The sequence below is a fragment of the Berkeleyomyces rouxiae genome (genome assembly GCF_048999995.1).
Source record: "Berkeleyomyces rouxiae strain 22BRR77 chromosome Unknown BrBRR77_ptg000003l, whole genome shotgun sequence".
Classification (NCBI taxonomy): domain Eukaryota; kingdom Fungi; phylum Ascomycota; class Sordariomycetes; order Microascales; family Ceratocystidaceae; genus Berkeleyomyces; species Berkeleyomyces rouxiae.
This window is the reverse complement of record NW_027396493.1, coordinates 3102051-3128814: the sequence shown is the minus strand read 5'-3', so window position 1 is coordinate 3128814 and position 26764 is coordinate 3102051. Positions and strand designations below refer to the sequence as shown.

The window sequence follows — 26764 nt, the reverse complement described above, 5'->3', positions numbered from 1 at the left end:
TGTGAATGTGACAGCGGAAGAAATAAAAAACAATAAAGAGGAGGGCTCTTTGCGTAGAAGCAGCAGTTTAAACAATCCGATTGACAAAGGCCTTTGCAGTGAGTCAGCGCTCTGTTTGCTTGCTAGCCACAAGGTTGTGATTTTTTTATCAAAAAACTTCACCAAACTCCAAAAGGTAAAAAAAAACCCAAGATCACAGGGACACACACACAAACACAAACTCCAAAAACCTGCTGCCCAGCGCTTCTGGGCATGGGCTATTATTATTACTTTTTTACGCCCTTTTAGGCACACCTGGACCCTATAAATCCACCAGTCCGGCCTGCTGCTACAGGCGATGTCGGCGGCCAAGGCCGCTCTGGCTTTCCACCCGCAATTTTTCCCACATCGACTGCATTTTTGCTGGCTGACGGTAAGAGTGGAGTGCTGCCAAATATCTGCCGTCTGATTGGCTTATCTGCTTGCTCGTAAGATCGCTTACAACAACCTGATCTGATCCGAACCTTGTGTAAGCACAAACCCTGACCCTAGTTTACAGATGACCGTGAACAACAATGGTACCAACTTCATTAAGCTTCCAAGAAAAAAACAGCCCATGCCAACAACCGACTAGCGAATAAGAACGCCTCCGTGACCCCAGGTATCATAACAATAATCATAACATGCATGCTTTTTCCCGCTGTACCTTCAACCAGTATCCCGTTTAGATCGCTTTGAAAGACACTCTGCCCTTCAATATAAAGCAGTCCGTCATCATGGACTGAACCCACCGTCCACCGCCCGGTCCCGGCCCTTGCTTACTCATGCATCGCGGAGCTTTCGTGTAGCCTTAGCCGTGCCAATATGCGTGTTGTGCACCTTGGCCGCGAATCTCAAGCTGGTCAGTGTTTCCTTGAGATGGGCTTCAAGTGGCGACATCATGACGAACATGAGTGTTTTGCTGTTGCCGCCGAGAGAATACTGCAGCAGGTGTGTCAGCTTGGAGTTGCGGTACGGGACGTGGGCTGATCCTCTGCCGAGTGCATCAATCACGTCGCCCAGACACGCCAGCGACTTGTTGATGTTTTGTGTCTCGCGCATGCGGTCTCCCTCAGCTTGCGAGTGCTTCAGCCGCTCTGAGCCGGCAAGATCGACTAGGTTCAGCGTGCCCTCGCAGCGCTCGCCTGTGGCGCTGTTCTCGCCAAAAAGCTTCAGTATGAAAACGCTGTGGGAGCGCGAGGATCGCTCGTTGGCCTTGGTCGCCGCGACAGAGCGGTTGTTTTGCGCTTCAGCGAGCATGCTCTCGACCTTGTCAGCAGAGGTCAGCTCCACGGCCTTGCAGTTGATGACAGTGGTCTGCTTGCGCACGTCGTCGTGCCGGATTTCCGGCTTCTTGGCCTTTCCATCAGCAGGAGTCAGGAGGTCGTTTAGCTCTTCGTTGTAGACTTCAATAAAGCTACCTTCCATGCTGTACGTCCATGATTTCTCCTTGAGCTTGGTGACGGTCTCATAAATCATGTGAGTGGCGCGAGGAATCATGCCGTCCGTCGACGACATGGTGTACGTCTTTCCGGAGCCGGTTTGGCCGTAGCAGAAGATGCACACATTGAAGCCATCGAGAGCGCTCTGGACCAGCTGTGAGATTTCGTCAAAAATCTCCTCGTTGTTAATGGCAGGAGAAAAGACACGATCAAACTCAAACGGATAGTCCTTGCGGGAGACCTGGCCAAGACTGCTACGTTCCTCTGGTCCCATGACGCTAATCTTGGATGAAGATTGTTCCGAGTCGGGGAACTCAATCTGGGCGCTTTCGCCTTCGGCTGCGTCAATAACCGGCCGCACCCGGCACATGACGCGGATATTGCCTCTGAGCTCTTGATACTTGTTAAAGAGAATGCGGCGCTCAGTTTCCTCCTTCATGAGCTTCTTCTGCGCTACCTCAACCTTGACTTGTGCTTCCTGTAGCTTGGTCTCCATGGAGGCAAAGGAATCACTCTGTGCCTTGTTGTCAGATTCGAGGAACTCGATCTGGGACCGGAGAGAGTTGATTTTCGCTTCAAGCGTCACATTTGAAGCAGAGAGCTCGGTAATGTTTGCCTGTAGTGTTGTTTTGACGGATTGCCCTAGCACCACCTCGCTTTTCAAAAGCTCAATCTGGGCTCGTAAATCATTCATTTCGCCGTCCTTTTTCGATACCAATGAGGCAAGGTCCTTGTGCTCATTCTCCAGCCTGACTTTGAGCTGGTCGATTGCCGTAGTCTTTTCGAGGCGTTCTTTCTCGAGCTCATTCGCGTGCTGTCGTTTTATCGATTCCACTTCGTCTTTGTGCTTTGTGGTGAGGCTATCAGTTTCCGTTTTTATTGACCGTTCCAAATCCTCCTTTGCGTGTTGAGTTGCCCTAGTCAGTGTTTCGACTTCGGTCTTGTGTCGCCATGATTGCTCTTCGAGTTTGAGTTTGAGCTGTACCGCTTCCTCGCGGTATTTGTCAAGATCAGCTTGAAGATCCGTAGTTCGACGTTCGTATCGTTCGCGCTCGCTATCCTGATCCGAGACTATTCTACATGTTAACACACAGTCTCATTCGTCGATTAGTAAAGGCGAAACTTACTCCTTGACTTGAGCATGGCGATTGTAGTTTCCATAACTGATCGGTCCGAGGCTGTGTCGTTCAAGGCATCCTTGAGCTGGGAAAACTGTTGCTCGATATTGACCAATCGGTTGTCGACGTCAAAAGCTGGATAGTTGCGTGTGTTAGACTCTTTTGTTAGGAACTTTACGGGGCATGGAGAGACACCAGCTCCGGTACCCTTGGTAGCGGAGCGGAAAGCTATGTATAGACTTTCAACTGTGGCGGAAAGCTCCAAAGCAGTTGGGGTCTGCATAGCTGTCTCAGCGACTTCGCTGGGTCTGGCAGAGCGTCGTTTAGGCGTGCATGGCTTTGGGACAGGCCGCCCAGCGCGGCATTGAGTACGTGGAGGGCCCATGCGAGTTGGCGCAAGATCAGAATATCGATGAGGGCCAAGAGGTTCATTGGCAAATGCATCTTTCTTGTTCTCCTTGAGACTCAAGCTAGCAAAATCCCGACTGAGTGAGGAGACACGGGACTTCCCGTGCGGTGAGTCCGAAGACTTTGTCGGTGTCGTGGATGTCCTGGGAGGCGCGTCTTGCGGCACAGCGTCGGGGGGCTGTGGTAGGGAGTTGGAAGGCATCGTACCATATTTGGGTTCTACAGGCTTTGGAGACGTCGTGGCTTCGCGTGTGTTGAGGGTTGTGAAAGGGCGAGTCGCTGTTTGGGATCGTGTGCGTGGACCGAGACGGGTACTCTGGGTTGTCTTTGGTCTGTCGTATGGACCGGGGCGTTCGGCATAGCTATGAGCTGTTCTTATGCTGCCAACGGACTTGGCTGCAGGCTTTACAGAGGGAGCCTTCATGCGGGTTGTCGAGGGCGGTTTGAGCTTGTCGCAGGCGGGTGTCAGTAGATGTTGCGCGGAGGAGTGGCAGAGGGCTCGAGAGTACTCACACCAGAAGCGCCAATGAGGGAGGTTCCTGTGATGTTGGAGCGCGATGAGCCGGCCGGCATGAGAACTCTCGACGGATACTCGGCGGCCTTTTCCGCCAGTGGCTTGCGCTTTGATATTGACTGCAAGGTAACTGTTTTCCCAAATCTGGAAGTTAGAACAAAGACGCGCTTGGCTTCGACAAGAGGAGACGCACCAGGCTGAGGAAGCTCGCGCTTCATGGCGATCTTAGAAGCTGGCGCAGGCATTGTCGACGATGTTTGTATACGAACGTTGCTTTGCGATTCGGTAAGCTCGTGCAGTTCTGGTTCTGGCGCGGCAGATCGTGACAGCGGGGGCAGACGCGGAATGGCGCTCCGGGACATGCGAAAGTCCTGCAAAAGATGGCGCGACGCGGTTAGCAGAGCTCGTGTTGGAGATGGGAGATCCAGCTGTAGCCAAAGGCTTGACGAGTTCTGGCATGAGGAAAAGGAAACAAGAGGAAGATTGTACTCGTCTTTGATCCTGAAAGCAGGGATGGCATTTGTGGAGCAGGCCGGGCTGCAGGCAAACATGGAGGCTCCTCTTCCTGGTGACGGCGAGACTTACTGGATTTTCGGACGGCTCCATATTGGCTGTGATGCTGAGGATGGTGGGATTCAGACGGCAGCGTGACGGCGAGGCTGTGTGTGGCTCAAAACTCGCAGTGCCTTTTCGGCGTTGTCGTTGCAACTGTAGTGGCGCAGATCTCGTGATAACAGGTCAAGAATGAGCATAATGTTTCTGTGTACTTTGTGCATGAGTTGCATAACTGTAATTGGTCGCAGCTCATGGGTGGCGCAAAAAAGGAGTTGGCGGGGCAACGTGGAGATAAGATAAGCGCCACATCAGCCCCCGGTACTTGTACTTGTACAAGTCGATTCTGAACATCCATTAACTATTGTCTAACATGTCTACAGCGACCTCACCCTTCTCTATAATACAATGTGTAAATACCCCCGACTCACGACTTGTTATCTGGTTCTGTGTGCTTCTGAACAATGTCGCCCTCGGTGCGGTACTTGCTATCGGCATACGTCAGTGCATATTCTGCCAGCGAGCCGGCTGCCACAACTTCCCGGACTTCGCCGAGAATAATGACGTGATCGCTGATTCTCACAACGCCCGCGTCATGGCCCTCGCCATCGCTGAGCAGGCTGCACCGCACAGTCGACAAAATGCCTTTGCCCGCGAGCACTGGCGGCTCGCCGTTTCTTAAAGTGCACGACCAAGCCCGCCCGGCATCCTCGAATAGGCCTGTCTGAAAGTTGCCCTTGGTGAACCACTCGGCGATTTCTGCGCCCTGCGAATCGCCCGTGAGGACGTGAATGTTGAATACGCGGCTCGCAACGACAGCATCGAGCGTTGAGCTGGGTGCCTTGATGTTGAATGTAACCAGCGGCCGTGGCGTCAGGGCGAGCGATGTGAACGATGACATGGTCATGGCTCTGGGAATGCCCCCGTCAGGGCCCGGAAGAAACGCCGTGCACACGACGACTGAGTGGGAAATTCGCCGCATGAGACTGCGCAATTGGTCTGACAGCGATGGTGACGAGGCCTGTGACAAAGGCTGTGATGGTGGGCGCGATATCAAACTTCGGCCAGGTTTCCTTCTGGCGTGGCACAAAGCACGAGGCAGAGACCCAGCGGTCTGCATCCCACGTTGGGTGTGATATATGTCTGCGGAAGGGTTAAGTGACTGGTCTCGTCTCATGCGTGCCGGATCTGGCGGTTCTGGTACTCACGTGCAAAGGTAGCTTGTGAGATTGAGTCGCAACATGTCCGGACACCGGACGTCTGGCTTGCCCTTTGCAGGAGCATCGTGGAGGGCATTGGCTTTCGGGTCCTGGGGCTGTGGTGCTGGGAATCCCGGGCAGCTTATTCATGTCCGACTCAAGAATGCGAATGCGAATGTCCTGGCTTAGCTAGAGAGGATTGGCGTTGTGCAACCCGCTTATCGATAAGCAACGCCAGACAAGATACACGTGAAGAAGAGTCTTTGGCCATTGTGAACATGGACAAAGTCTGGGTGCTGTGAGTGAATACGTGGCTTTAGGATAGCCAATTCACACGCAAAGCTCAGCGGCGGCCTTTTAATACTATTGTCCCTTCTCCGGTGATCCTCCGGGGCTTCCCACCGTGACCACCTTCCAAGGTCCGAGTGTGCAGGTACTTTTGGCCATGGTCCTATCACGAGATCAAGCCTTTTCCAGAATTTTGAACCGCACCTCACAGAACAACTGCCGAATGCCCTCCGCCCCAACGCCAATTGCCGACCGCCCGCTCCGGAAAAGAAACACCCCATTGCCTCCGGAAAAAAAGGCACTCCCGTTGAAGTGGCCTCCTTCTTAAGTCTTTTCACATCTCTCTCTCTCCCCCCACCCCTCGGACGAAAACCATGCGTTCCCAACTCCAACTAGCGCGCAACGCGCTGCTCCAGACGTCTCGGGCGCCGACCACCTCTTCTCCCGCCACCGTTCTTCGGGCGCCTGAGATCCTCAGCCAGAGCACGGCCCCGACAACGGCAGTGCACCAGGTGCGGCACGCGCGGCTGATCCGGCGGCCGCGGCGGCCGTACAGTTTCACGCAGATGATCCAGCTGAGCGACGGCAGTACGTTTACGGCGCGCACGACATCGCCGCAGCCGCTGTTCCGGTCGACCAAGGACACGCGCAACCACCCGGTGTGGCAGCCGTCGGACCGCTCGCTCAAGAACGTCGAGCTCGACGAGGCCGGCAAGCTGGCGGCCTTCCGTGAGCGCTTCGGCCGCGGCTTCGATCTGCACAAGGATCCAAGCGAGGAGGGCTACGTTGAGCCCGAGGCTGACTTTGACCTGGGCGATCTGATCTCGGGCTATGCTGCGAGCGAGGAGCCGGCGAAGCCTACGAAGCCCAAAGATAACAAGGGCAAGGGCGGCAAGAAATGAGCGGCGTGCTTGTACGCTCCAAGGTGCCTGGATAGACGGAACGACGACGACATCTTAACACCCAACTGTCAGGCTATCACCAAAAGTTACCGAACCCCTCCGGCCACCAGGAAGTCGGAGACCCACCCCATTCCGCCTCTTCAAGCAACCCTCTGCTCTGTTCGCCATTCCTAAGCCGATTTTTGGAGGAAACAAGGGAAACTCTCAGCGTAGTGGCGGCAGTTTTGGCCAGCTGCACTCTACCAAGAACAGATCCTGTCATGATATACGAAAGGAGGAAACCAAAGAGACATGTAGAGAGATAGAACAGCATGGCCGTGTATTCATATTTGTACAACAATGTCAGTCCGAAAGACCCCTACAGCCCAACAGAGTGCTTGTGACCCGCGTGACAAGGAAATCTATGAGCGACAAGTAGCAAGACGACGCTTTAGCTTTTCAAAAGAAACCAACATATCCAATATCAAAAAAGGAGCCCATAAAGCATGCAGTAAACATTAACCAAGGAGAGAAGCAAGAAAAGGAGAGAGAGAATACATGAACCCATCCAAACTACGGGCAAAAACGCCTGCTTAGTCCGAGTCGTCGTTAATAGTTGCCCGGGCCCGATCAATGGCCGTGTCGCCCGCAGGCTTGTTCGCCGCCTGGTTCTGCGAGGGCGTTCTGTAGAAAGCAGCGTCTTCGTCCTCGGCATCCAGCTGCGTCAGGAACGTCTCCCACTTTTCAATAAGCTGTGGTGGTTTCTTCGGTCAGCACATACATCAATCACATCGAGATCAGTTGTACACGAACAAGACAACCCTACCTCTTTCTGGGCCTCGACGGCGCCCTCCAAAAACGTCTCAACGCCGCTCTTAAAGTCCTCGACCTTTTCGCGCTCAAAGCGATCGAGCTCCGTGCGCATCAGCTTGCCAATGTCCTCAAACAGCAGGCGAGCCTGGTGCGTCTTGCGCTCGGCCTCGGCGACCTCGGCGTTGATCTGGTTGATTCTGTCCTGCTGGCTCTTGCCCTGGCGCAGCACCTTGTCCTGCGACGCCTTGCGCTTCTGCAGGTCCTGCTCGGTTGAGTGCCATGCGTGGAAGGCCTTTTGACGCTGGCTAAAGGCCTGCTTGACGGAGCCAATCAGCCGGATGTACTCATCGAGAATGATGCCAAATGTCAGCATGTCCTGCATGCCCTGCCGCTCGTAGACGTCGCGGATGGTCAGCTGCAGCTCCGAGAGCGCATCTAGAGGGCCAGACAGCGTGGGCGACAGCTCTACCGTCGACAACGCGTGCAGCGAGGCGGAAAAGTCAGAGGCGGCTTCTGCCATGCCTTTGCGCTGGTTGATCATGGACTCCATGGCCTTCATCAACGCACGCAGCTGGGCCTCGAGGGCATCAAGGTAGACCCTGCGATCATGGAACCACTACGTCAATTGTTAGTGTTATTTCAGCACACCACGCTGTGACAAACACGTACCTCGTCCTGCTCCACGAACTTGTTGCTCGAGCCAACGCCAATGCCAAAGCCAAACATGCCTTTGCTCTCCGCAGGCAACGGCTCGCGGCGCTCCTTGTGCTTCACATCAACATTGAACGACTCGCTCTCCAGGAACAGCTTCAGGTCTGCATCGTGCTGCAGCGTCGGATGTGCCGCAATCTTGATCAACATTTTCTCCAGCGCCGCTCTTCTGCTCTCGACAAAGTTTGTATCGAAGCGGTTAAGCGCCTGTTTTTCCGGGGCTGGGGGCACAATAACACCGGGATTATTGCCATGCAGCGTCGTGTACAGCCACAAAAAGTCGCGGTAGCGCCGCTTCACCTCAAACTCGGGCTGGCGGTAGGCCTTGGAAGTCGTCTCGGTACGGACCGAGTAGACAATGTGCGAGCTGGTCAGATCGCCCACCTTGTGCGGATCGCCGACCGTGATGTGGAAGCTCGGCTTCGCTGCGCGCTCAATGCTCACACTGGGCTGGCTATTCGGCTGCACGGGGCTGGCCACGGCCGCAGCCACGGGCGGCGGGGCCCGCGGGCCCGCGAAGCCCTCCGAGATGTCGTCGTCGTCAATATGGTGCGGGTCTGCGGGTCCGCGGCGAGCCGCCGGCCGCTGCGACGGCGGCAGCGTGGTGCGGACGACCAGCTGCTCCTTCTGCGGCGGCGGCGGGCCGGCCGCCGAGGAGCCGACGGTGGCTACAGGGCTGTCGCCGCCCAGCGGGCCCAGCGGGCCGAGTGGGTCGTCGTCGACGGACTGGAGCTTGGTCGCCTGGGCTACCATGCGGCGAGGGCCGCTGGATCGAGGGCCCGATTGGCCGGCTGGGGCCCTGGCGGTATTGGAGGGAGGGGCTGTTCCGGAGCCAGAGGCGCTGGGCGGTTGTTGGGGGCTGGAGCTGACGTCAGCCCAGGGCGATGGTTCTAAATCCATAGCTAGATGCAAATATGAGGATCAAGGGGCGATTGTGCCGTGCAAAGCTCGGAGCTCTGGGCTTGCGTTAAGTTCGATGGGGGGTTCTCTTGGGTCGAATCGCGCGGTTCTGGTGTTTCGGCCGCTTTAATTCAGACCCGGTTCGGTTGCCAATGCGGCTTGTCGTGTGGGCGGTGTCTTGAGGATTTATTCCGATTAGGGCAAGGAAAATACTCTGGAGTCGGAAGAACTACAGTCTTGGTTGTCGAGCTGAAGCATGGACAACGCTTGAGTTGATTGCGCTGGAGTTTTAGAGCTCAATCTCACCCCTCTAGCCTGCTTAGCTACGATGCATTAGAGTTCTGGCTAAATGACAACCCGATGTGACTAGATTGCACATGCGCAGCCTCCGGAACATGAAGCTCAACACTAGACCGGATACACGCATTTTATCTTGTTTCTGCCCTAAGGACTGCATTACTTTCCCTGCTGCAGTGTGTCCACTGTCTAGTAGTTCGTTGTTTATTAATGATACTATTGATATTAGGGTATCGTGCTGGACACCACTTTTTGACATGGCACTACCCCAGTCTTAACCCTAGCATAGCTTCCGTCTCTTCTGCTCCTGCTGCTGCTCCCGCTGAGAAGAATCACGAAGCCGCCGCAGCCCATCTTCCCTCGCTCCCTACCGCTCAGGATCATAACAGCCGCCCGCGAGCACCAGATTCATTCTCGTGAACTGCACCTTGAGCACGGGAGTCTGTTTTGTCGGTAGCGCCGAGATCTGGTCCGCCGTGATTGTGACCTCCTTGCCCTTGCGCTTCCCCGAGCCGCCGCCGGCCGCACCACTTGCGCCGCCCACATTGCCGCCGCCCGCACCGCTTACGCCGTTTGCCGCGCCGCCAGCAGCGCCATTACCATTCGCGCGTGACATGTCGCTGCCGGCCACGCCGTTGGCGTCGGCGCTGTTGGACGCCGCGTTGTCGCTGCCCGAGTTGACGGTGATGACCTGGGACTGGACGGTGGACTTGTGGCCCTGGGCGGGCATGTTGACGTCCCAGATGCGCACGCTGCCGTCGTGGCCGCCGGATGCAAGCACCAGCGACTCTGCGCCAAAGCTGAGCGACGTGACGCCGCCCTTGCCGTGGCCGCGCGAGCGCTTGATGCGCGTGCCCTTGTCAAGGTCCCAGTAGAAAATGTTGCCGGCGTTGTCGCCGCTGACCATCAACTTGCCGTCGGGCGAGCACTCAATGGTAGCTATGTAGTCGGTGTGCCCGGTAAAGACGCGGACGCATTCGCCTGTCACGACGGACCACATGCGGATAGTCTTGTCTGTTTCGTCCGACGCTGAGAAGGCGTACATGCCGTTGGGATGCCATGCAATGGCTGAGATGCTTGTGTCGTGGCCGACAAGCAGACGCTGGGCAGAGGCATGATCCTGCATCCACACGCGAGCAGTGCGATCCCACCCACCACTCAGGAAGTAGTGACCCTGGGGACTCCATTTTACGCGCATCACAGGGCCAGAGTGACCTCTGTAAACACAAAGGCAGGTCCACGTATCTAGGGACCACAAACGAATCTGTCCGTCGGCTGAGCACGACAATAAAAGTCTCGTCGAAGTATCTAGAGGGGCCGGGGCCTGCTTTCCTTCGTTGCCGAATGGTGTGCTATTCCACTTGGCCGTGCCGTCAGAAAAGGACAGGCCGAAAACAGGGGCTGAATGACCAATTAGCTTGCGGTTGTTAATCTTGAGATCCTTTTCATCTGTCATGCGGGTCGTCAGAGGAGATCCATCAAGAGTCCACACTCTAATATATGAGTCCATGGTGCCGACGGCAGCAAGCTTGTTGTCATTGGAAAACTCGAGGCAAGAAACCCTATGGCTGGTTAGTAATCTGGTCTTGGAACAGCGCCATACAGGAGAAAAGAAAAAGTCACACTTACATTCCACAGGTGTTGTGAAAAGTGTACATCAAAGCACTGACACCAGGGCCGACACCGCCTGTGTGATTCGTATCCATCTTGAACCGGTCTCTGTTTTCGCGCACTTTTTGCATCTCCATGACCACATCCCGAGCCCGAGAAGGCGGCAACGGCAGATCTGCGCGGCTAGGGACATCACTGCTCTCTTCCCGTTTTATCCGTCGCTCAAACTCATCGACAAGCGACGGCTTGCCGACGGCCGGGGGGTTGCGCTGGTCCTCTTCCTCGAGCTCAGCCCGGACATCACCTTTCAGGCCGTCTTCCATTGGCAAAGGGCCGAGTTTGAGGGGCGTGGTAGTGGTCAAAACATCCTTGTTCGAGAGGCCGGTGTAGTGGCCAGGAATTCCTTCGTCACGGTCAATGTCCTCGAGATCAAGCCCTTGACTTCGACGGTAGATGGCCTCGAAGCTAAAGGGTTCAATAGGGCCGCGGGAGACCGATTCGATCTGGCAGTAAGCTTGGACGACGTAGCTAATAACGGCACCGCCGTTATCGTTCTCACGCTCGAGAAAGTGGAAGAGTGGGCCGACAATGGCCTGATTTAGCGGAATCTTGTACTTGTTGTTCTTGTACAGCTGTGTGATTTGGTTTTCCTTGATGTGCTCAGGGCTCGTTATCGTTGAGAATACCCGCAGATCATCTTGGTGATAGCGCTCAAAGAATGGCTTCACAGCTGTAAGCAGATGTTTGGCATCCTCGCGGTAGTTTTGCTCAAGGAGTTCCATCCATGCGTAGACAAAATAAGGCCACAGGAGTTTTCCCAGTTCAAACTACAGATTGGAAAGGTCAGCAAGTGCAATGAACAAATCTAGCGTGACCAAGATATTACCTTGTAGATCTCGAGATTTGTCTCAACCCAATCCCTCAGTAGAGAAAAGGCTCTGTGGTACTTTCTAGGGCCCATTATGGCACTATCGTCATGGATAGGGCGGCCATCTGGGCCAATGTTTTTAGACTCATCTCGAAAGACCAACTCTGTGCGTGTATAGCCTCTCTTGAGAAGGTAGTCTGTAACCTGAAAGATGTGAAGCTTGTTAGTCTTGGGTTGTACAAGGTGATGGCCGGTGTGGGGCACATGAAGTAAATGAACGTCATGAGAGTTGAGTGACAGAAAGACTATGAAACCGCGAAAGCAGTTCAAGAGTAAACGCATGATCTGGGCGTCTCTCCCATTCCCCATGGCACTTGAGCATACGTTGCTGCCAGCCTGGACACCCAGGCGCATAGATGATCCACGAACAAAGCGGACTGCGCCAAAGCTTGACTTCAGACACACTGTCACCACGCCGCCCTCCTTGGGCACAAGCGCGCGCTCTCGCAGTGCGAGATACTTACAATCTGGTTGAGATTCTGGTTCGACATTGGCGCCGGCGCAGTCGCAGCAATGGCGGTTGCTCCGACTGCCGGGGGACCAGGCACGGCTCCGGGAACCACAGACATGGGCGACAAGAAAAGTCAGGGCACCGGAAAACCCTCGGCACCGGAGAAGAAGCAGTCGATTGGGTGGGGGCAGATTGCTGGCTCTGGCTGGCAAGCACCGCAGAATTGAGCTAGCGATGCGGTGTTGGTAGAGTTTGGCCCCGGCTCAGATGTGTTTCCTTCCAATAAGACAGCGATGAGGATGCGATGAGAAACTGTAACAGATTCAAAGGCCGTATCAAAAGCTCCGTCGGGAGATGCGATTAGAAACAAAAGAAAAGGGCGTGAAATAGACGTCAGTGTATCGATGGAGAATATAAGATTTCTTAATACAGGACTGGTGAGGCTGTAATAAAATGACCGCCTTGCATCGCAGTGTCTCCTGGTGCAAGCAGGTTTGTCGTTGTCGCGGTTTAGCCCAGAGCGCGGCATGCTGGCATCTGCCGAGGAATACCCGAAAACCAGATATTCAAAGTTCTAACCCTATGGCTATTCGTCACGTGGTGCAAAGTACAGGGGTTTACAGGCTATACCAGTTGGTGATGTGTAGTTGATATCATGGCAGAGACCCAAACCGCTACATTCCATAGTACCTTATCAACACCTTTCCTTTTCAAAATGGACGAGATGCAAGTCGACAATGAAGCCCCAGAAGCGCCTTTCGCGCCCTTTACAATTCCCGAGCGAATCCAACAGCTAAGAGAGATCGACAAGGTAAGTTCAGTTTTCAGAGCACCACCAGCGCCCAGCCGCTCCTAACTCTGTATATCCGCCCAGGAACTCGTCAAGCTGATGGAACACACGGGCGACGCCATGGCGTCACTGGGGTACACCGAGTCAGCCAACCCGGCGGAGCAGTCGCGCACGCAGCAGGCGGCCTTCCACCAGGCCATGAACGAGCTGCTGCGCACGCTGCACACGGTCGACGTGCACATGAAGCGCCAGATCATGGGGCTCAAGGAGGCCGGCATCATTGTGCTGGACGAGCAGCAGCCCAAGACGTCGCTGAAGCCGAATGGCATGGGCGCTGTCGGCAAGCTGGACGCCGCGTGGCTCAAGAGCCGGAGCGACAAGGTCGAGAGCGACATGGAGGCCGAGTTGTGGGCTGAGGCGCGCAGGTTCTTGGAGAAGGCTAAGCCGGCGCCGGGCGTGTAGGTTGGCCGTGCTCATGTTTGAGATGGTTGACTCGTTGATCATTGCCACTTGGGACTACAGGACACGTGGGGAACAGCGGACGGAATCAACATGAGATGACGTTTGAGAACAAGCACTAGGTACTAGAGTTCACAAAGCAAAAGAAAAAAGTGAAGGCAATCTGTGAGAATAAGACAGGACAAGAAAAGAAAAAGAACCCAAAAAGTCGGCCAAACACAACAATCAATCTGCCACTATCCACCTACATCTCAGAGGGTAAAACTACGTGTGCCTTCCACCAATCCCTCTGCTCTTTTTGTGATGGCAGCCCACTCCGGTGCAAAGGCCAAGAACTCATCCAGTACCGGAATCGTGCCATGGGCATTCGCATCCGACCAGATACACGCAACCCGGCCGCCAATCTTGTTCTTGGAAGCCTGCGCCTCTGCCTCCGCCTCCGCCGTCCACTCGACATCCAGCGTCCAGCTCTTTTCCCAGTCGCGGCGCCACAGCTTGACCTGGCACACCTCCTCAGGCTGCTGGGAGAAGCGCGTGTCCCACGGCTCGCCGCCCGCGACCGCAAACGCCGTGATGGGCGCATCGAAGCGCACAAAGCAGGCCTTTGTATTCGTGCCGTTGATGCTGAGCGAGGCCTTGCGCACGCCGCCCGCCGCCCGCGTAACGTTGACAGTAATCAAATCGCGCGCCATGCCGGCGTAGCCGGGCATAGGGCTGGGGATGGTCGACAGCTTGGTCGTGGTGTTGAACTTGCAGCCCACGAGGCCGGCGCGGCTGTCTTTGGTGTCACATGTGACGAGGGCGCCGGCGGATGCGGGAATCGAGGCGATGATGGGCCGGATGTAGTCTTCTAGGCCGTCGAGGCGGACGATGCTCACGCCCGTGTCTAGGTCAACGGTCTGCTGGAAGTAGGATTTGTAGCGCGCCTGGGCTGAAAACGGAAAGGCAAAGAGGTTGTAGGTCAAGGTGACTGCAAATATACCAATGAGTAGCAGAGGCAGACGCGACGGCATCCGGTGCAGAAAAGGCAGAGCCGGGACACAAATCAGGAGTGAAAAGAAGCCAGCAAAGGCATACGGTATCAAGGTTTCGGAGCCATCTGCGCCGGTCTGGTTCATGGAAGACATTAGGAACAATCCCGTCGGCACGAGGAACATGAGATTGATGGGTCCTAGAACCAAGGCCTGCACGAGCCAAGTCCAGCCATGAAGACTCGACGACCAATCCTGCTCGCCGCGATAAGCACCGGTCTGCGATTCCTGGTGGTTGCGCACAATCGCCGACACAGACCGCCGATAGCCCGACGCAAAGGTCGTGCGGAAGCTGCGCAGATTGTTAGTTGACACGCCTCCGCCGCCCAGCAGCGGCGTTTCTTCGCTGGTCGGCTGCTCCTGAGACTCTGAGACGAGGCTCCGGCTGTCGATTTCGCCGGGTGTCGGCGAAATCAGCGCGCTCTCCTCGCTTTCGCCGGCGTGGAGGTGTTCCATGGCTCGCTGCACCTCGTGCACGCGCAGGGCATATTTTTCCTTGCTGGGGAGGCTGAAGAGCTCAAGCAGCCCGATAATAAAGGCGACAAAAACGGTGGAGTGCATCACGACCAGCGAGTATCCGCTGACAACCTGCCACTGGCTCTCGGCAATGGAGAGGGCAAGTAGAACAAACCAGCCGAAAATGTAGAGCCACATCAGGGCATATGTACGTTGAAAGGCAGTCGGGCGCATCGAGTCGGCGCCACGGACAATGAGCCACAGACTAGACAGTGCTAGAGAAAGCATCATGGCCCAGATAGAATACTCATTGCCATAGGCCACCAAGGGGTTAAGCTTGTTGACCAAAAGCGCTGCGCCGGCAAGAAGCACTGCAGAGAAAGCGAGAGCAATGGGTGTGCGGAAGAAGCCACGGAAGCCGCCCATTGGAATGGTGTAGATGTCATCAACATCACGAACGCGAACTGAGGATGTAAACAAGTAGTACATGTCCAGGCGCACTAGGATGATGGTGATCAGAAACAGAACAACCGGCCCAGTCACCAGCAGTGTCACAGACCAGGCAAATAACCCCTGGCGCTCAAACACTGCAAATGTAGAACCAAAGATGTCGAACCATACGCCATCTTTTCCGTGGCCATTCTGTACCAGGTCATCGCGACCATCGCCACGCGGCCCTATGAAAGTCTTGCTCGTATCAGAAGTAAGACCATCGAGCGTCGCAATCGACGCAGAAAGCATGTGCCACAGGCTCCCGGTCGACGCATGGCGCGCGTCGTCTTGGTTGGTGTGGTACCTCGCTCGAGGCTTGTAGAATGCTACGTCAAGCCCACGCTGGCCGTAGACGCCGTCGAGAACGACGTAGTCCGTCTGGCTCTGGATGGCGCCTGAGCGGAACCCTTCGGCCGCGATCACAGTGCCAAACGGGTGCTCGGAGTTGGCATACGGCCTCGTAACCTGTGCATCCGACGAGCGAAATAGGACAGCGCGACCGCCACCCCCCGCACCCTCGAGGTTAAGGAACGTGTGAATAAACGGCAACAGAGGGCTTTTTCCAAAAGCGCGTGCGCCCCAGAGATAGTCCTCCTCGCCGTTGTTGAACATTGCGACAAGGCCGTTCTTTGGTTGATTTCCAGGCTTGGTGAAGTGGTTGATTATCTGCAGCACCGAGACAACACCCATGCCGTCATCAGTAGCCCCAAAGCCCGTAGATACACTGTCAAAGTGGGCGTTGACAAGCACACCTGCGCCGCCATAGCGCTTACCGTGGACAGGGGGCGTCTGCCACCATGGGCCAGGCTCGTCCTCGGTTCCCCGAATATAGACATAAATGTTGGAGCCTTCAAAATAGTGAGCAAGTGGGCAGAAACCGGGCGCGCTGCGCACGCCGGTGCCCGTGGTGATATTGGACTGCATATCACTGAAAACGACGACAGAGGCGTTGGGGCTTGTTTTTCCATGTGGACTATGAAAATGAGGACGCGTTAGAAGGTCATTGTCCAGAGATGCAGTCTGATCTGCCTCTCAAAACTTACGTATAGAGGCCAGCTTGGTAGCCTAGCTTCTCTGTCCCAAAAGACACACCGTTGCGATCCAAGATATTCTCCACGCGCGTCATGACGTAGTTGCGCACATCGTCGTTGGCATGCGACGCATACGGATGGTACTGCTGCGTGATTTGCAGCAGATCAAGCCACGCTTCCGTCACGTTTGTGCCGGCAAGCGCATCGGCGTCGTGGGTCGACGGCGGCGCAGGCACGGATTCATGCACGTAAATGCTGGGCACCAGCAGCGTAGCGTATATCGCGACCAGCCAAAAAGTGACTTGCGCGGGGCGGAACGCGAAGGGGTTCGCGAGCGAAACCATGATGGAGGGGAGGCGCTGGCGGGAGTGGCTCGGGCCGTCGGTCGGTTGTCGGTGGCGTTCGTCGTCAAGCACGGCGGGGGGTGAGGCGCTGGCAGAGGAAGAAGGGCTAGAAGGAAGGGGTAGAGCATAAAAGTGAGAGCAATAACAAGCTTCCCGGTCTCTTTGGGAATGGTAGCAAGGCGCCGTGAGCTTTTTAACAATATTTTCTGTAACTCGTCGTCGGTGCTGTCGCTCTCAAGCTGACGCTGTCGATGGTCGCATGCAGGTTAGAGTGAAGTTGGCACCAGCGATAAGCTCGGTCGTCTGGCAGCTTACTCCAACAAGAAGCGGACCGGTGCGTCTTCTGCTGCGACTCTGGCTGCTGCTCCTGACGCGATCTGCAAGCACTGTCTGAAAGCTTGAAAGCCCAAAGTTGCCGGCCGTCTTATCCTACCAACATGCCAATGCACAGCAAATGCAGAGCTTAATCGGGTATCCCTGCCAATGCAAGCTGCCGCTGAAACATGCGGTAAATAGTTAGTTGTAGAAGTCGTCTGACGAATTATCAACAATCAAGCGCAAAAGAGACGGCAAGACAACGAGAAAGGGAAAAATAAAAAGGGGGGCGAAAGAGGGAGGAAGGGCTGTTTTATGTCTGCGATGGTCGCGTCGCTGAAGTGATTCACACTCGTGATAAAGAAGAAGAAGATTTTTCCCTCCTTCTTTTGCTGCGGAGAAGCGCGTCCGTCCAAGTTCGAGGCAATCACGAAATCATCAAGAAACTGCCCTCATCTCCAAACAGCTCCTGCCCATTCCCAATGAAGCTGGCGCGAACTGCAGCCATCCCGGCGAGTGGGGCCGCGGTCTGGAATCCTGACACCGACCTACTATATTACAGAGACCCAGGCCTATAATCAGAAGGGCTGTAGCGCACTAGCATCCAAGGAGATACAAGTTACAAGCACACATGTGTAGAGCGTCACAGAAATTTGACAAACATATTTTTTTCATTTCTTTTCTAGATATATGAAATGTTAAACAGCAAGAAGAAAAAAATCAAAAAAAACTATAATAACAGATACTTGCAACCCCAGAAATAGCTGACAAGTTAGTACAAAGACAGGGAGATTGGATTACTTGGTTAGCCGTTTGTTCGTTAGCATCGTCATGCCCACTTGTACACCCAATACAAGTTGCAAAAGAACGACGTCATAGAGTCTCTTTTTTTTGTCTTTTGTCTTCGTCAGACAGTGCCCAGTCCAGATGAAATTGCTTGGCGTGGCACGCATGGGTGATTGTTTTTTTTTTTTTGAAAGATACAAGAAACCCTCAAGAAAGAAAACAAGAATGATCTTTAGCCTACCCTGTACAAAACAATAAGGAGCCAGTTTCCGGGTGCTGTCCAGTAAGTAACGTCCAGGGCTTGAGTTCTTGGTACGAGGCGGTTAGTCGAGTCAGTTTTAACAACGCTGTCAGAAGCAGTTAAATCTTCCTTGATTTGTAAAATGTCAATGCAAGCTTTAGTACTTGCAAATGATCTCTTCAACAAGCGGCGCAAATGATACCACATAGTTCCTTTACGCTCCGGGAGGAGGAGGCGGTGGGCGGCTATCCGGAGGCGGCGGAGGAGCCGAAGACGACGGGGGCGGGGGAGGCGGCGGCAGGCCAGGACCACTAGAGTACTGCGAAATAAGATCATTGAGACCAGCCATGCCAGGCGCACCAGCAGGCACTCCGGGAGGAGCACCCATGCCAGCAGCGGCAGGGTATCCGGGGTATGCGCCATATCCAGGGGCGCCGTAGCCCGCAGCCGCAGGCTGGTTCCAGGGGGCCGCGCCGCCGGCTGCTCCTGCCAACGGGGCAGGGACACTGGGAGGGGGAGGGGGTAAGCTAGAGTTATAACCGTTGCTGCCACCGCCAGAGTAGTCATTGCGGTCACCGCGGTCTCTGTGATCACGGTAGCGGTCGCCACGGTCGCCGCGATCACGGTCGCCGCCATAATCATCACGGCGTCTGTCACGGGCCCACGGAGCAGGACCGCCACCGCCGCTGTTGCTGTTGCCATTGTCGGCGTCATGGTTAGACTCTTCACGGCGGGATCTCCAGGGCGCAGGGCCGCCGGTGGGCTGGCGTTGCCAAGGCCTGGCGTTGTCGCCTCCACGGTCATCAGGGCGATCGCCATTGTCGCCAGGTCCAGCTTCAATACGCGCAACGGCGTCGTTGCTGGCGGGCCCACCGCCAAGTTCTTGCATAAGTTGCTATTCAAACAGTTAGTCGTATTGCCCAGACAAGAAAAAAAAAGAGAACAACGCAACATACCTCGTACTCGCGATCAACTGCATCGCCTTGAGTGATCGCAGCACGGCCACCACGCGGACCATCACGCCAGCTGGTTCCACGTTGTCTATCAGGACAGTCACGAGCCATGTGACCAGCATTACCACAGACGCGGCAAATAATATTCGCCGTGTAGTTGGGCTTGTCAGGGCAGTCATATTTACGATGACCAATCATACCACAGTTCTGGCAGGCTTGGTTTTCATCATCACGGAGGGTACCGTTGAGAGCAGCAAGTTCTCGCAGCTGATTACGCTTAAGCTCGTTTTGGCCTTCGGGGATCGAGGCAGCCTGTGTGGTTGATGTTAGCAAGAGTGTCTCAATAGTCCGCTAGACACACGGGTGCATACCGTTTCGATGACGTTGTGGATCAACTTCTTGGCTTTCTCGACCTTTTCCTCAGTGTCGGCCATGACAAGGCAGTGGAGGTCTTCTTCCTGGTTGCTAGAGTGAGCGGCATCAGATCGACCCTTACCCTCCTTGACGGAGCCCTTGCCACGAATCGCAATCTTCGCGCCGGACTCGGTCTCCATCTTCTTAAGGGTATTTCCACGGGGTCCAATCAGTAAACCAACTTGAAGTCTATGTGTTAGTTCTAAATCATGTGACGCAATTTTGACGACGCTGTTGACAGTTGAGTAGTAGAAGAGCAAGTTAGGTTAGAACGAGCTGGGGGGGCAAGGTAAGTATCGCGCAAGTTAGGCACTTCATGTACAACCTAGTACATGAGCCAAGGCTGGCCCAACATGTTGGCAGACTACAGGTAAGGAGCCAAACAACAACGAACTGTATCAAAAGGGAAGGGAAAGGGAGGGAAAAGTTAAAGAACAAGTGTGCGGAATAAAGCAGGATAACTCGCGCCTGTTTCGAAAGGGGAGGGGGGAATACAAGCACGGATAGTTAGTGGTGTGGGTTAGGGGGTTAGTAATCATACTGAAGTTGATCTCGGGATAATCGTTAACGGGAACGTAGACCTTTTCCTGGGTCTTTGTCGGCCGGCGATAGTCCTGGGGCGGATGGTAGTTGGGGATGGTCTTCATGGCCTTTTCGATGAGCTTGTGGCGCTCGTCTTCGAGGCGCTTTCGGTAGCGGTACTCGCGCGTGTTGATACGGCGACCATGGCTGTCGTACTGGGGCGCAGGAGAAGGCGAACTATACGAAGCAGAAGTTTGGATTAGCACGGGCGCATTTTCAATGTCACAGTTGTACTGTTTTCTTTCTTACCGGTCGCCATCAGCGGGTACAACATCGTCAATCTTGAGCTTCTGGCCGATTTCCTCAATACGCAGATGCAGGGTGTACGCTTCAAGCTGCTCGCTAGTCATGTTGGCCGTAATAGCAGTAGGGAGGCCCATGAGGCCAGCGGCTTTGTTTTCCGACGCGTCGCCCCAGCGGTTGCGCTTCTTGCGCCGACGGGTGCCATCTGCTTCGAGTCCTGGAGATGGGAAAAAGACGTTAGCAAAGAATCCGAGCTACAAGCCACCAAAGAGAGAAAAAAAACAGAGACGTACTGGGCTCGGGGCTCCGGCCGCGCTTCAGATCCGGCGACTCGTGGCGGGCTGGCGAGCTCTGGTCGCTGGCGTCATCGCCCAGCCGACGGCGGACTTTTCCCAGGGGGATGTTGTTCGAGCCGGTGATGCCTTGGTTTCTCCACGACATGATGAATCCGCGACTTTAAAGGGCTGCAGATGGGATTGTGTTGAGTTCGGTGGTGGACGAATCGCGACGGCAGGTCTGATAAAGTCGAGTCGAGGCGAGGTTGTGGTGGCGTTGCAGATGAAAAATGTTGCATCCGTAACAATAATTTTAAGGACACTGAGGATTAGATTACTAAATGGGCAAAGCGACATGCTAGGGTACACTATCATGTTTCAGTTGGGCCATACGCGGAATATGTTAGCCGGCTAAATGCCGGGACATTATACATCCTAGACGTGCCTCACGTCATCATTTCGGCAAGAAGGGTTACAGTGACGATTTCTCCATGTTACGCAGTCAAAGATACAGTGCAAATATCCAGTTCAGAATTTATGCCGCCAGTAGTATACTGCATGCGGGTAGTAGGCTTCTGCAGCCAGTCTAGGCACTGGACTTCTTTGCCTCTTCGGCCATGGACTTCTGAACCCATTCGCGCGCTTCCTTGGCCTGGGTGTCCATTTCCTCGGCCGTAGCATCCATCTTCCTCCGGGGCGTCGGCACATTCCAGCCCGCAATCACGCCAGGACGCTTCTCCATTCGCTCAAGCCACTCGCTCACTTTGGGAAACTCGGCGAGAGACAGACCGGCCCATGCTGCGAATTATCCACGTGTTAGAAGCCGACTCGTTGACCAGCAGCGTCATGTGTCTGTATGAAAGGGGTTGATGGAAGACCTACCGTGGGCGCCAACCCAGCCAATTAGGACCAGGTCAGCAATGGTGCATTTGTCGCCCACCATGAAGCCAGAGCTGGAATTGCTCAGATGGTCGTTGAGCACGCGGTAGAGACGGCGGGTCTCGTTCAGGTACCGGTTGATGCCGTAGGGAATCTTCTCCGGGGCGTAGCCTACATCGAGTCAATATCGTGTACTTGGACCTCACGCCAGCCAACTCGGCGGCACTTACGAGAAAAGTGGTTGGCCTGGCCCTGCATTGGGCCCAGACCACCCATCTGCCAAAAGACCTATTCAACCAACCAAAGTCAGCCACAGCCTTTAGAATCTGCCGAGCACATCACCTACCCAGTTGTTGACCTCCCACTCCTCGCGCGAGCCGCGGGGGTACGACAGCTTGTGCTCGGTATCATAGCGCTCAACGAGATACTGCATGATGGAGGCACTCTCGAACAGGCGAATAGGCTTGCCATCGGTAAAGGTATCCGTCAAGGCAGGGATTCTTCCGTTCGGGTTGATCTCGAGGAACCAGGGCTCCTTGGAGCCGTTGGCCATGATGTCGATGTGGGTGACCTGTCATGCTAGTTAGGCTCTGTCCAGCCTTCCACGGCAGAGGGAACAATCAGAAGGGCACTCAATAACGCACCTTGTACTCGAGGTTGAGCTCTTCCAGGAGCATGGTCACCTTGACACCATTGGGAGTGTTGGTGGTGTACACATGGATGTCGGTGGGAATCTTTGTCATTTTGGCTATGTATCGTGTAGCTAGTCAATGGAAGTAGGAAAGAAAAAGAACGGCGTTGTTCTGCACGCAGGCGACTGTATAAAACTTGTGCGGATATGTCTGTCTTCTGATCTAACAAGTCCAAGTTCATGATACGTTCCGAAAGCGGGTTCGAGCCTACTACTTGTACTTTGCTTTATACACAGTTATACCAAAGCTCCAGCTCTAGCTCCCGCTCCAGCTCTGAAAAAAAGCCCCCGCACTTACATAGTGCCCGTGAGGGATTTCAAAGCAACATCAACACCTACCGAGACTTTGAAATGCGACCCAACCGTACCAGACCCTTTCCTGACATCTACGAGCAAAATACGGGCTTCCTGTTGTCAGCTGGAGCAGAGAATGAGCAATCCCTAACCCGGTTAGATACATAATAATTAATGTGGGCCGGAGGCGGATTGGGGAAAGGAGCCCTTGGTCCTTAGTCACGGCCAAGAGCCACGATTATTAAACATGGCGCTGTCAAGTAAGCAAAGAAAAAAGAAACCAAAGTGCAGGGAAAGCCGACTTTTTTTATGCCTCAACCTTTTTTACTATCGTAAACTATCGTAAACTTTGAAGTCTGTGAGGCCTAGGAACACATGCCCAGACGTGCTCTTCTTTTATCTAGGAACCCAAATCTCCCATCTCACGGCTTATCTAGAGCATACAAAAGAGTAGATGGCATGGGACACGTGACAACAACACGTCATCTCGTAGATGAAAAAAAAAAAAAAAAATAATACAATGATCTCATCATTGTAAGATAGGCAATTGTTATGTTTAAAAAGATTCTAGAGACCTCTGGGGAAACAAATAACAAGACAGAGTAGCAAGAGCATGTGGCTTCAAGAAGGGGGCTGCTTGCTGACTGCCGAAAGAATCAGGAATACGATAAAAAAACAACAGGAACTGGAGTATACGCGCAGCATGGCAGACAAGTAAGATAGAGTGTATAGTGACTGACAAAAGAAAGGAGGGGAAAAAAGTGAATATGCCAAGTAGGCCGGAAGATGCATCGGCACTGGTCGTCGGACAGTCACGGACTGTTACCGGTGTGCCGAGAGATGCTATGTTAGATGGGTATAAAAAAGGAAAAAAGGAAAAAAACAAATGAACGCCAATATCGCATCGCGTGGCCGGTAATAATAATAAAAAAGGGAAATGAGAAGAAGCATGGAAGTATGAGATAGTAAATACAAAGGGAAACAGATAGGCACCGTATCGCAGAAGCATCAAGACCAAGCAAAGCCGCCCCCAAAGCCGCCCTGCAGCTCAAAGGCTGAGGCAAGGGCAGCTTGTGGGTTGTGGAAGCCTTGGTTGGAGCCATGGCCGCTCCCGCTACCCCCAGCGCCGCCTGTAAAGGAGTTCTGAGAGAGGCCGGTACCCGGTATCGAATGGTCGGTGTCATGCATATCTTCTTCAAAATAGAACTTGACATGAATATTCTCGTGTCTCTCGAGAAGCTTAGCAACAGTCTCATATCTATATCTGCACCGACGCACATTGGGGGTGACCTTTATCGGGTCATGGTAGCAAAAGAGGCCGGCAGCGGCAAACTGACAGGGGAAGAGGCGACCGTCCTCACGCATATGCCGATGGAGTGTCGAGGTAGCAAAAAGGGTAATCGGAGCGTCGGGCGCAATAGCGTGCTGCATCTGCAGCAGCATATATCGCAGAGCCGTGGCATCGGTCGACTGTATCCCTTCAGCTGATTCAATGTTACCAAGCAAAGGCTGAAGCTCGGCAATCAGCTGGGTCACGCGCGAGCGGTATTCTTCGAGCGTCTGGTCTGGTTCTTGGTGCTGGACCAGGAGATATTGCTGCTCGGCAAGCTCGAGTAGGTCAAGGAGCGAGTGGGCGACGTATGGGTGTTTCCGGCCGTAGATGGCTTCGAGGTCGTCGACAAATGATGGCATGGTGGTCCATATCAGGTCTGATAACGTTTGCGTGCCGTGCTCCTGCTGAATCGAGTAGAGAGCAGTGAATATCGGGCGAAGAGGGTGTGATCGTTCGAGATGCTTGGCTGTCCAAGCGCTAAAGAACTTGCACAGGGCAGTGACCACAGCAGGGTCTCTGTTGACAAGTCCTAGCAGCAATTCCTTGATAACCTGAGGCGTCATGGACTTGAGCTCATCGTCAAGATATCTAAATGCGTCGTTGAGAACAGACACACCCCGCTCAGGGTGACCATGTTTGATATTATAGTTGGCGTTCCACATGATGTCACTCGAGATAGCGCCCCAGAGCATAGTAGTAGACCATGGCACCACGGTATCAGCCTGCGCCTCTTTGCACATGAGAAGAGCCTTGTGCATATTCCCAGTGATTACTTCTTGGACGCGCTTGACATCGGCAGCCATGTGGCCCGGCAGGTTAGGAAGAGGAGGGGGAGTCCGGCAGCGGGTGTGACCGGGCAAATTGGCATTTGCTTCGAAATCATACAGATCGTATTCAGTCTTTCCCTTGCGCTTGAGGTAGGTGCGAATGTTGACAACACGACCATTCCGCACAAATTCCGACGTTTTGCCCTCGGCATCACGCTGGAACTTGATGGAAAGAAGACGCTTGACTTCTTCTTCCGTATTGTTCTTGGCAAAGCCCCATTGTGAAAAGCGCGTCTTGTACATTTTGGGCGTTGCCCGAAAGCCGTGGCGTTCTACCATAAGCTGCATGACTTCCTTGAGTGGGCGTCTTTCATCCAGATACAGTTGGCGAATGACTGCTTTGTGGTTTTCCCATGATTCAGCTGGAACCTGCTCTCTTGTTGGCTTTGAGGCGGTTGGCCGAGGTGGAGGCGCAGGCTTTACCTTGGCAGCGTCGTGGGGCTATAGAGAGCATGTTAGCTGTTTGATTGCTTGGTTTAGCATGTGATCTGGTGGTGATACTCACGGAGAATTTAAGATTAGTATGAGCTGAGCTTCCCTCGACTTGGGTTGACATGAGATTAACGGAAGAGTTGCCCATGGACACTGGCTTTGGCCGAGGAGGTTTTTTAGGTGGTATTTCTTCAGGCTGCCGCTGTTGATGTTGTTGTTGTTGTTGCTGCTGCCGTTGTTGTTGCTGAATCTGCTGCTGTAGAACGGCTATGGGCTGGCCCATGATAGTGTCACCTCCTGCAGTCTTTTGAGCGGTCATGGGCTGAGGCGCAACAGCAGTCGATGGTCTTGCGGGCAGCGGCGGGGCTTTGGGCGTCTTTTGATTTGGGGGTTTCCAAATGTTGAATCCGGGGGTGCTATGACTTGAGCTGTCAGGGGTAGGCATGGACCCAGGAAAGCGTGTGTGCTGCCGCGGCTGTGGTTGAGGCTGTGAAATGGACGGCGAGGCATGCGATGGAGTGAGGTTATTGGAGGAATTCTGCTGTTGTGGCATGAAGAAGTTGGTGGTTGCAGCAGTAGGCATTACGTTCATTTGGTAGGGCAAACTGTCGGTACGTATTCTGGGGTTGGTGTTCATGAAAGCTGTGTTGTCGATGCTTCCAAAAGTGTTACCCGCGAGAGCATCCATGCCAGGGCCATCGATAGAGACAAAGGAGATGAGGTCCTGGCCAAAGGGATCGTGAAAGGCGGAGGAGGAGGTCTGGGGGTTGGCGAACGAGGAAGTCATGGCGCCGATGCTGGCGTGGTCCTGTGCGGGGGTTTTCATGTCGCCAAAGACGCCCACGTTGACATTGGTTGGGGTTATCGGCGTCTGGTTAAAGGGCATGGCATACGAAGACATTTGGTCTGGCGGGCTGGTCATACGAACTGGATTCAGGGCGGCAAACGGGTCGTTGGCGATGGGGCTTCGCAGCTGGGCTTGTGGCGATGATATGATGGGCGAGAAGGCGCCGTTCACCGAGCCCAACATGGACGCGAATTCAGGGTTTGTTGGCGGGTTGCTGATGGGACTGGGAATCATGATATTTGCGGCGGGACTGGCATTTACGGGAAACGAGTGTGTTTCTGGCTGGCGCGACTTTTGTGGCAGGCCAAACTGCTGGTGCTTCATGGTTCCCATGACGGCCATCTCGGCGGCTGCGGCTGCTGACGCTCCCAGGGCCTGGTGATTCTGGAAATACGAAGCAGGCTGCTGGGCGCTGACAGAAGCAGGACTGTTGGCGACAGCGAGATTCAGGCTTTGGCCAGACTGGCTCATGTGCCTCTGCTGTTGAGCCATTTGCTGGAGAGGCTGGTGCTGCTGGTGGCCTTGCACCATGACGTGCGTGCTTGGCTGCGGAGGATGTGGCGGTGGCTGCTGGCTTTCTCTGGGCGAGGTGGGCTTTCTTTTTCTCGGGAGGCCATTGCAGGCGGTGCTCTCAAAGCGGGCAATCAGATTGGACACGCCGTGTGCTGCGGGAGGCGGGTTCTGGTCGTTGGCGGCTGGCGGCATGGACATTTCCATGTTGGAGGCCAGACCGCCCATGGCCATGGCGGTTGGAGACAGGGCGTCGAAGCCTGTCATAAAGTCGAAGCCATTGGCGTCCAGGTTGAGGCCATTGTGCTGGGAAGGGTTGTCGGCGTTGGCGTTGGCGTTGGCGTTGGCGTTGACGGGACTTTGGAACTGGCCACCAGCGGACTGTTGGAAGAAAGAATTTTGAAACAT

At 54.5% G+C, this 26764-nt stretch overlaps 10 protein-coding genes across 10 annotated transcripts; 2 read left to right on the top strand and 8 right to left on the bottom strand.

Annotated features, from left to right (window-relative positions):
- Window positions 1-801: 801 nt before the first annotated feature.
- BROUX77_004043 (uncharacterized protein) lies at window positions 802-4106 on the bottom strand (the record flags this gene model as incomplete). Its single annotated transcript, XM_073748762.1, has 5 exons — window positions 802-2531; window positions 2588-3434; window positions 3500-3630; window positions 3694-3871; window positions 4086-4106. The coding sequence occupies 5 exons, from the start codon at window positions 4104-4106 to the stop codon at window positions 802-804; spliced, it is 2907 nt and encodes a 968-aa protein (XP_073606468.1).
- Window positions 4107-4479: 373 nt separating this feature from the next.
- Window positions 4480-5336, bottom strand: BROUX77_004042 (uncharacterized protein; the record flags this gene model as incomplete). The annotated part of the gene is made up of 2 exons (XM_073748761.1): window positions 4480-5195; window positions 5261-5336. The coding sequence occupies 2 exons, from the start codon at window positions 5334-5336 to the stop codon at window positions 4480-4482; spliced, it is 792 nt and encodes a 263-aa protein (XP_073606467.1).
- A 577-nt stretch (window positions 5337-5913) lies between these two features.
- BROUX77_004041 (uncharacterized protein) lies at window positions 5914-6441 on the top strand (the record flags this gene model as incomplete). The annotated part of the gene is made up of 1 exon (XM_073748760.1): window positions 5914-6441. The coding sequence occupies one exon, from the start codon at window positions 5914-5916 to the stop codon at window positions 6439-6441; it is 528 nt and encodes a 175-aa protein (XP_073606466.1).
- Window positions 6442-7013: 572 nt separating this feature from the next.
- Window positions 7014-8844, bottom strand: BROUX77_004040 (uncharacterized protein; the record flags this gene model as incomplete). Its single annotated transcript, XM_073748759.1, has 3 exons — window positions 7014-7172; window positions 7247-7849; window positions 7903-8844. 3 exons carry the CDS (start codon window positions 8842-8844, stop codon window positions 7014-7016), a joined length of 1704 nt encoding a protein of 567 aa, XP_073606465.1.
- Window positions 8845-9508: 664 nt separating this feature from the next.
- On the bottom strand, window positions 9509-12249 carry BROUX77_004039 (uncharacterized protein; the record flags this gene model as incomplete). The annotated part of the gene is made up of 4 exons (XM_073748758.1): window positions 9509-10703; window positions 10771-11579; window positions 11639-11824; window positions 12145-12249. 4 exons carry the CDS (start codon window positions 12247-12249, stop codon window positions 9509-9511), a joined length of 2295 nt encoding a protein of 764 aa, XP_073606464.1.
- Window positions 12250-12786: 537 nt separating this feature from the next.
- On the top strand, window positions 12787-13383 carry BROUX77_004038 (uncharacterized protein; the record flags this gene model as incomplete). The annotated part of the gene is made up of 2 exons (XM_073748757.1): window positions 12787-12942; window positions 13006-13383. The coding sequence occupies 2 exons, from the start codon at window positions 12787-12789 to the stop codon at window positions 13381-13383; spliced, it is 534 nt and encodes a 177-aa protein (XP_073606463.1).
- A 248-nt stretch (window positions 13384-13631) lies between these two features.
- On the bottom strand, window positions 13632-16734 carry BROUX77_004037 (uncharacterized protein; the record flags this gene model as incomplete). The annotated part of the gene is made up of 2 exons (XM_073748755.1): window positions 13632-16332; window positions 16403-16734. The coding sequence occupies 2 exons, from the start codon at window positions 16732-16734 to the stop codon at window positions 13632-13634; spliced, it is 3033 nt and encodes a 1010-aa protein (XP_073606462.1).
- A 1556-nt stretch (window positions 16735-18290) lies between these two features.
- On the bottom strand, window positions 18291-20709 carry BROUX77_004036 (uncharacterized protein; the record flags this gene model as incomplete). The annotated part of the gene is made up of 6 exons (XM_073748754.1): window positions 18291-18971; window positions 19033-19341; window positions 19401-19624; window positions 19985-20202; window positions 20275-20485; window positions 20562-20709. The coding sequence occupies 6 exons, from the start codon at window positions 20707-20709 to the stop codon at window positions 18291-18293; spliced, it is 1791 nt and encodes a 596-aa protein (XP_073606461.1).
- Window positions 20710-21129: 420 nt separating this feature from the next.
- On the bottom strand, window positions 21130-22165 carry BROUX77_004035 (uncharacterized protein; the record flags this gene model as incomplete). Its single annotated transcript, XM_073748753.1, has 5 exons — window positions 21130-21341; window positions 21426-21593; window positions 21653-21710; window positions 21769-21993; window positions 22067-22165. 5 exons carry the CDS (start codon window positions 22163-22165, stop codon window positions 21130-21132), a joined length of 762 nt encoding a protein of 253 aa, XP_073606460.1.
- Window positions 22166-23415: 1250 nt separating this feature from the next.
- Window positions 23416-26764, bottom strand: BROUX77_004034 (uncharacterized protein; the record flags this gene model as incomplete). Its single annotated transcript, XM_073748752.1, has 2 exons — window positions 23416-25008; window positions 25073-26764. The coding sequence occupies 2 exons, from the start codon at window positions 26762-26764 to the stop codon at window positions 23416-23418; spliced, it is 3285 nt and encodes a 1094-aa protein (XP_073606459.1).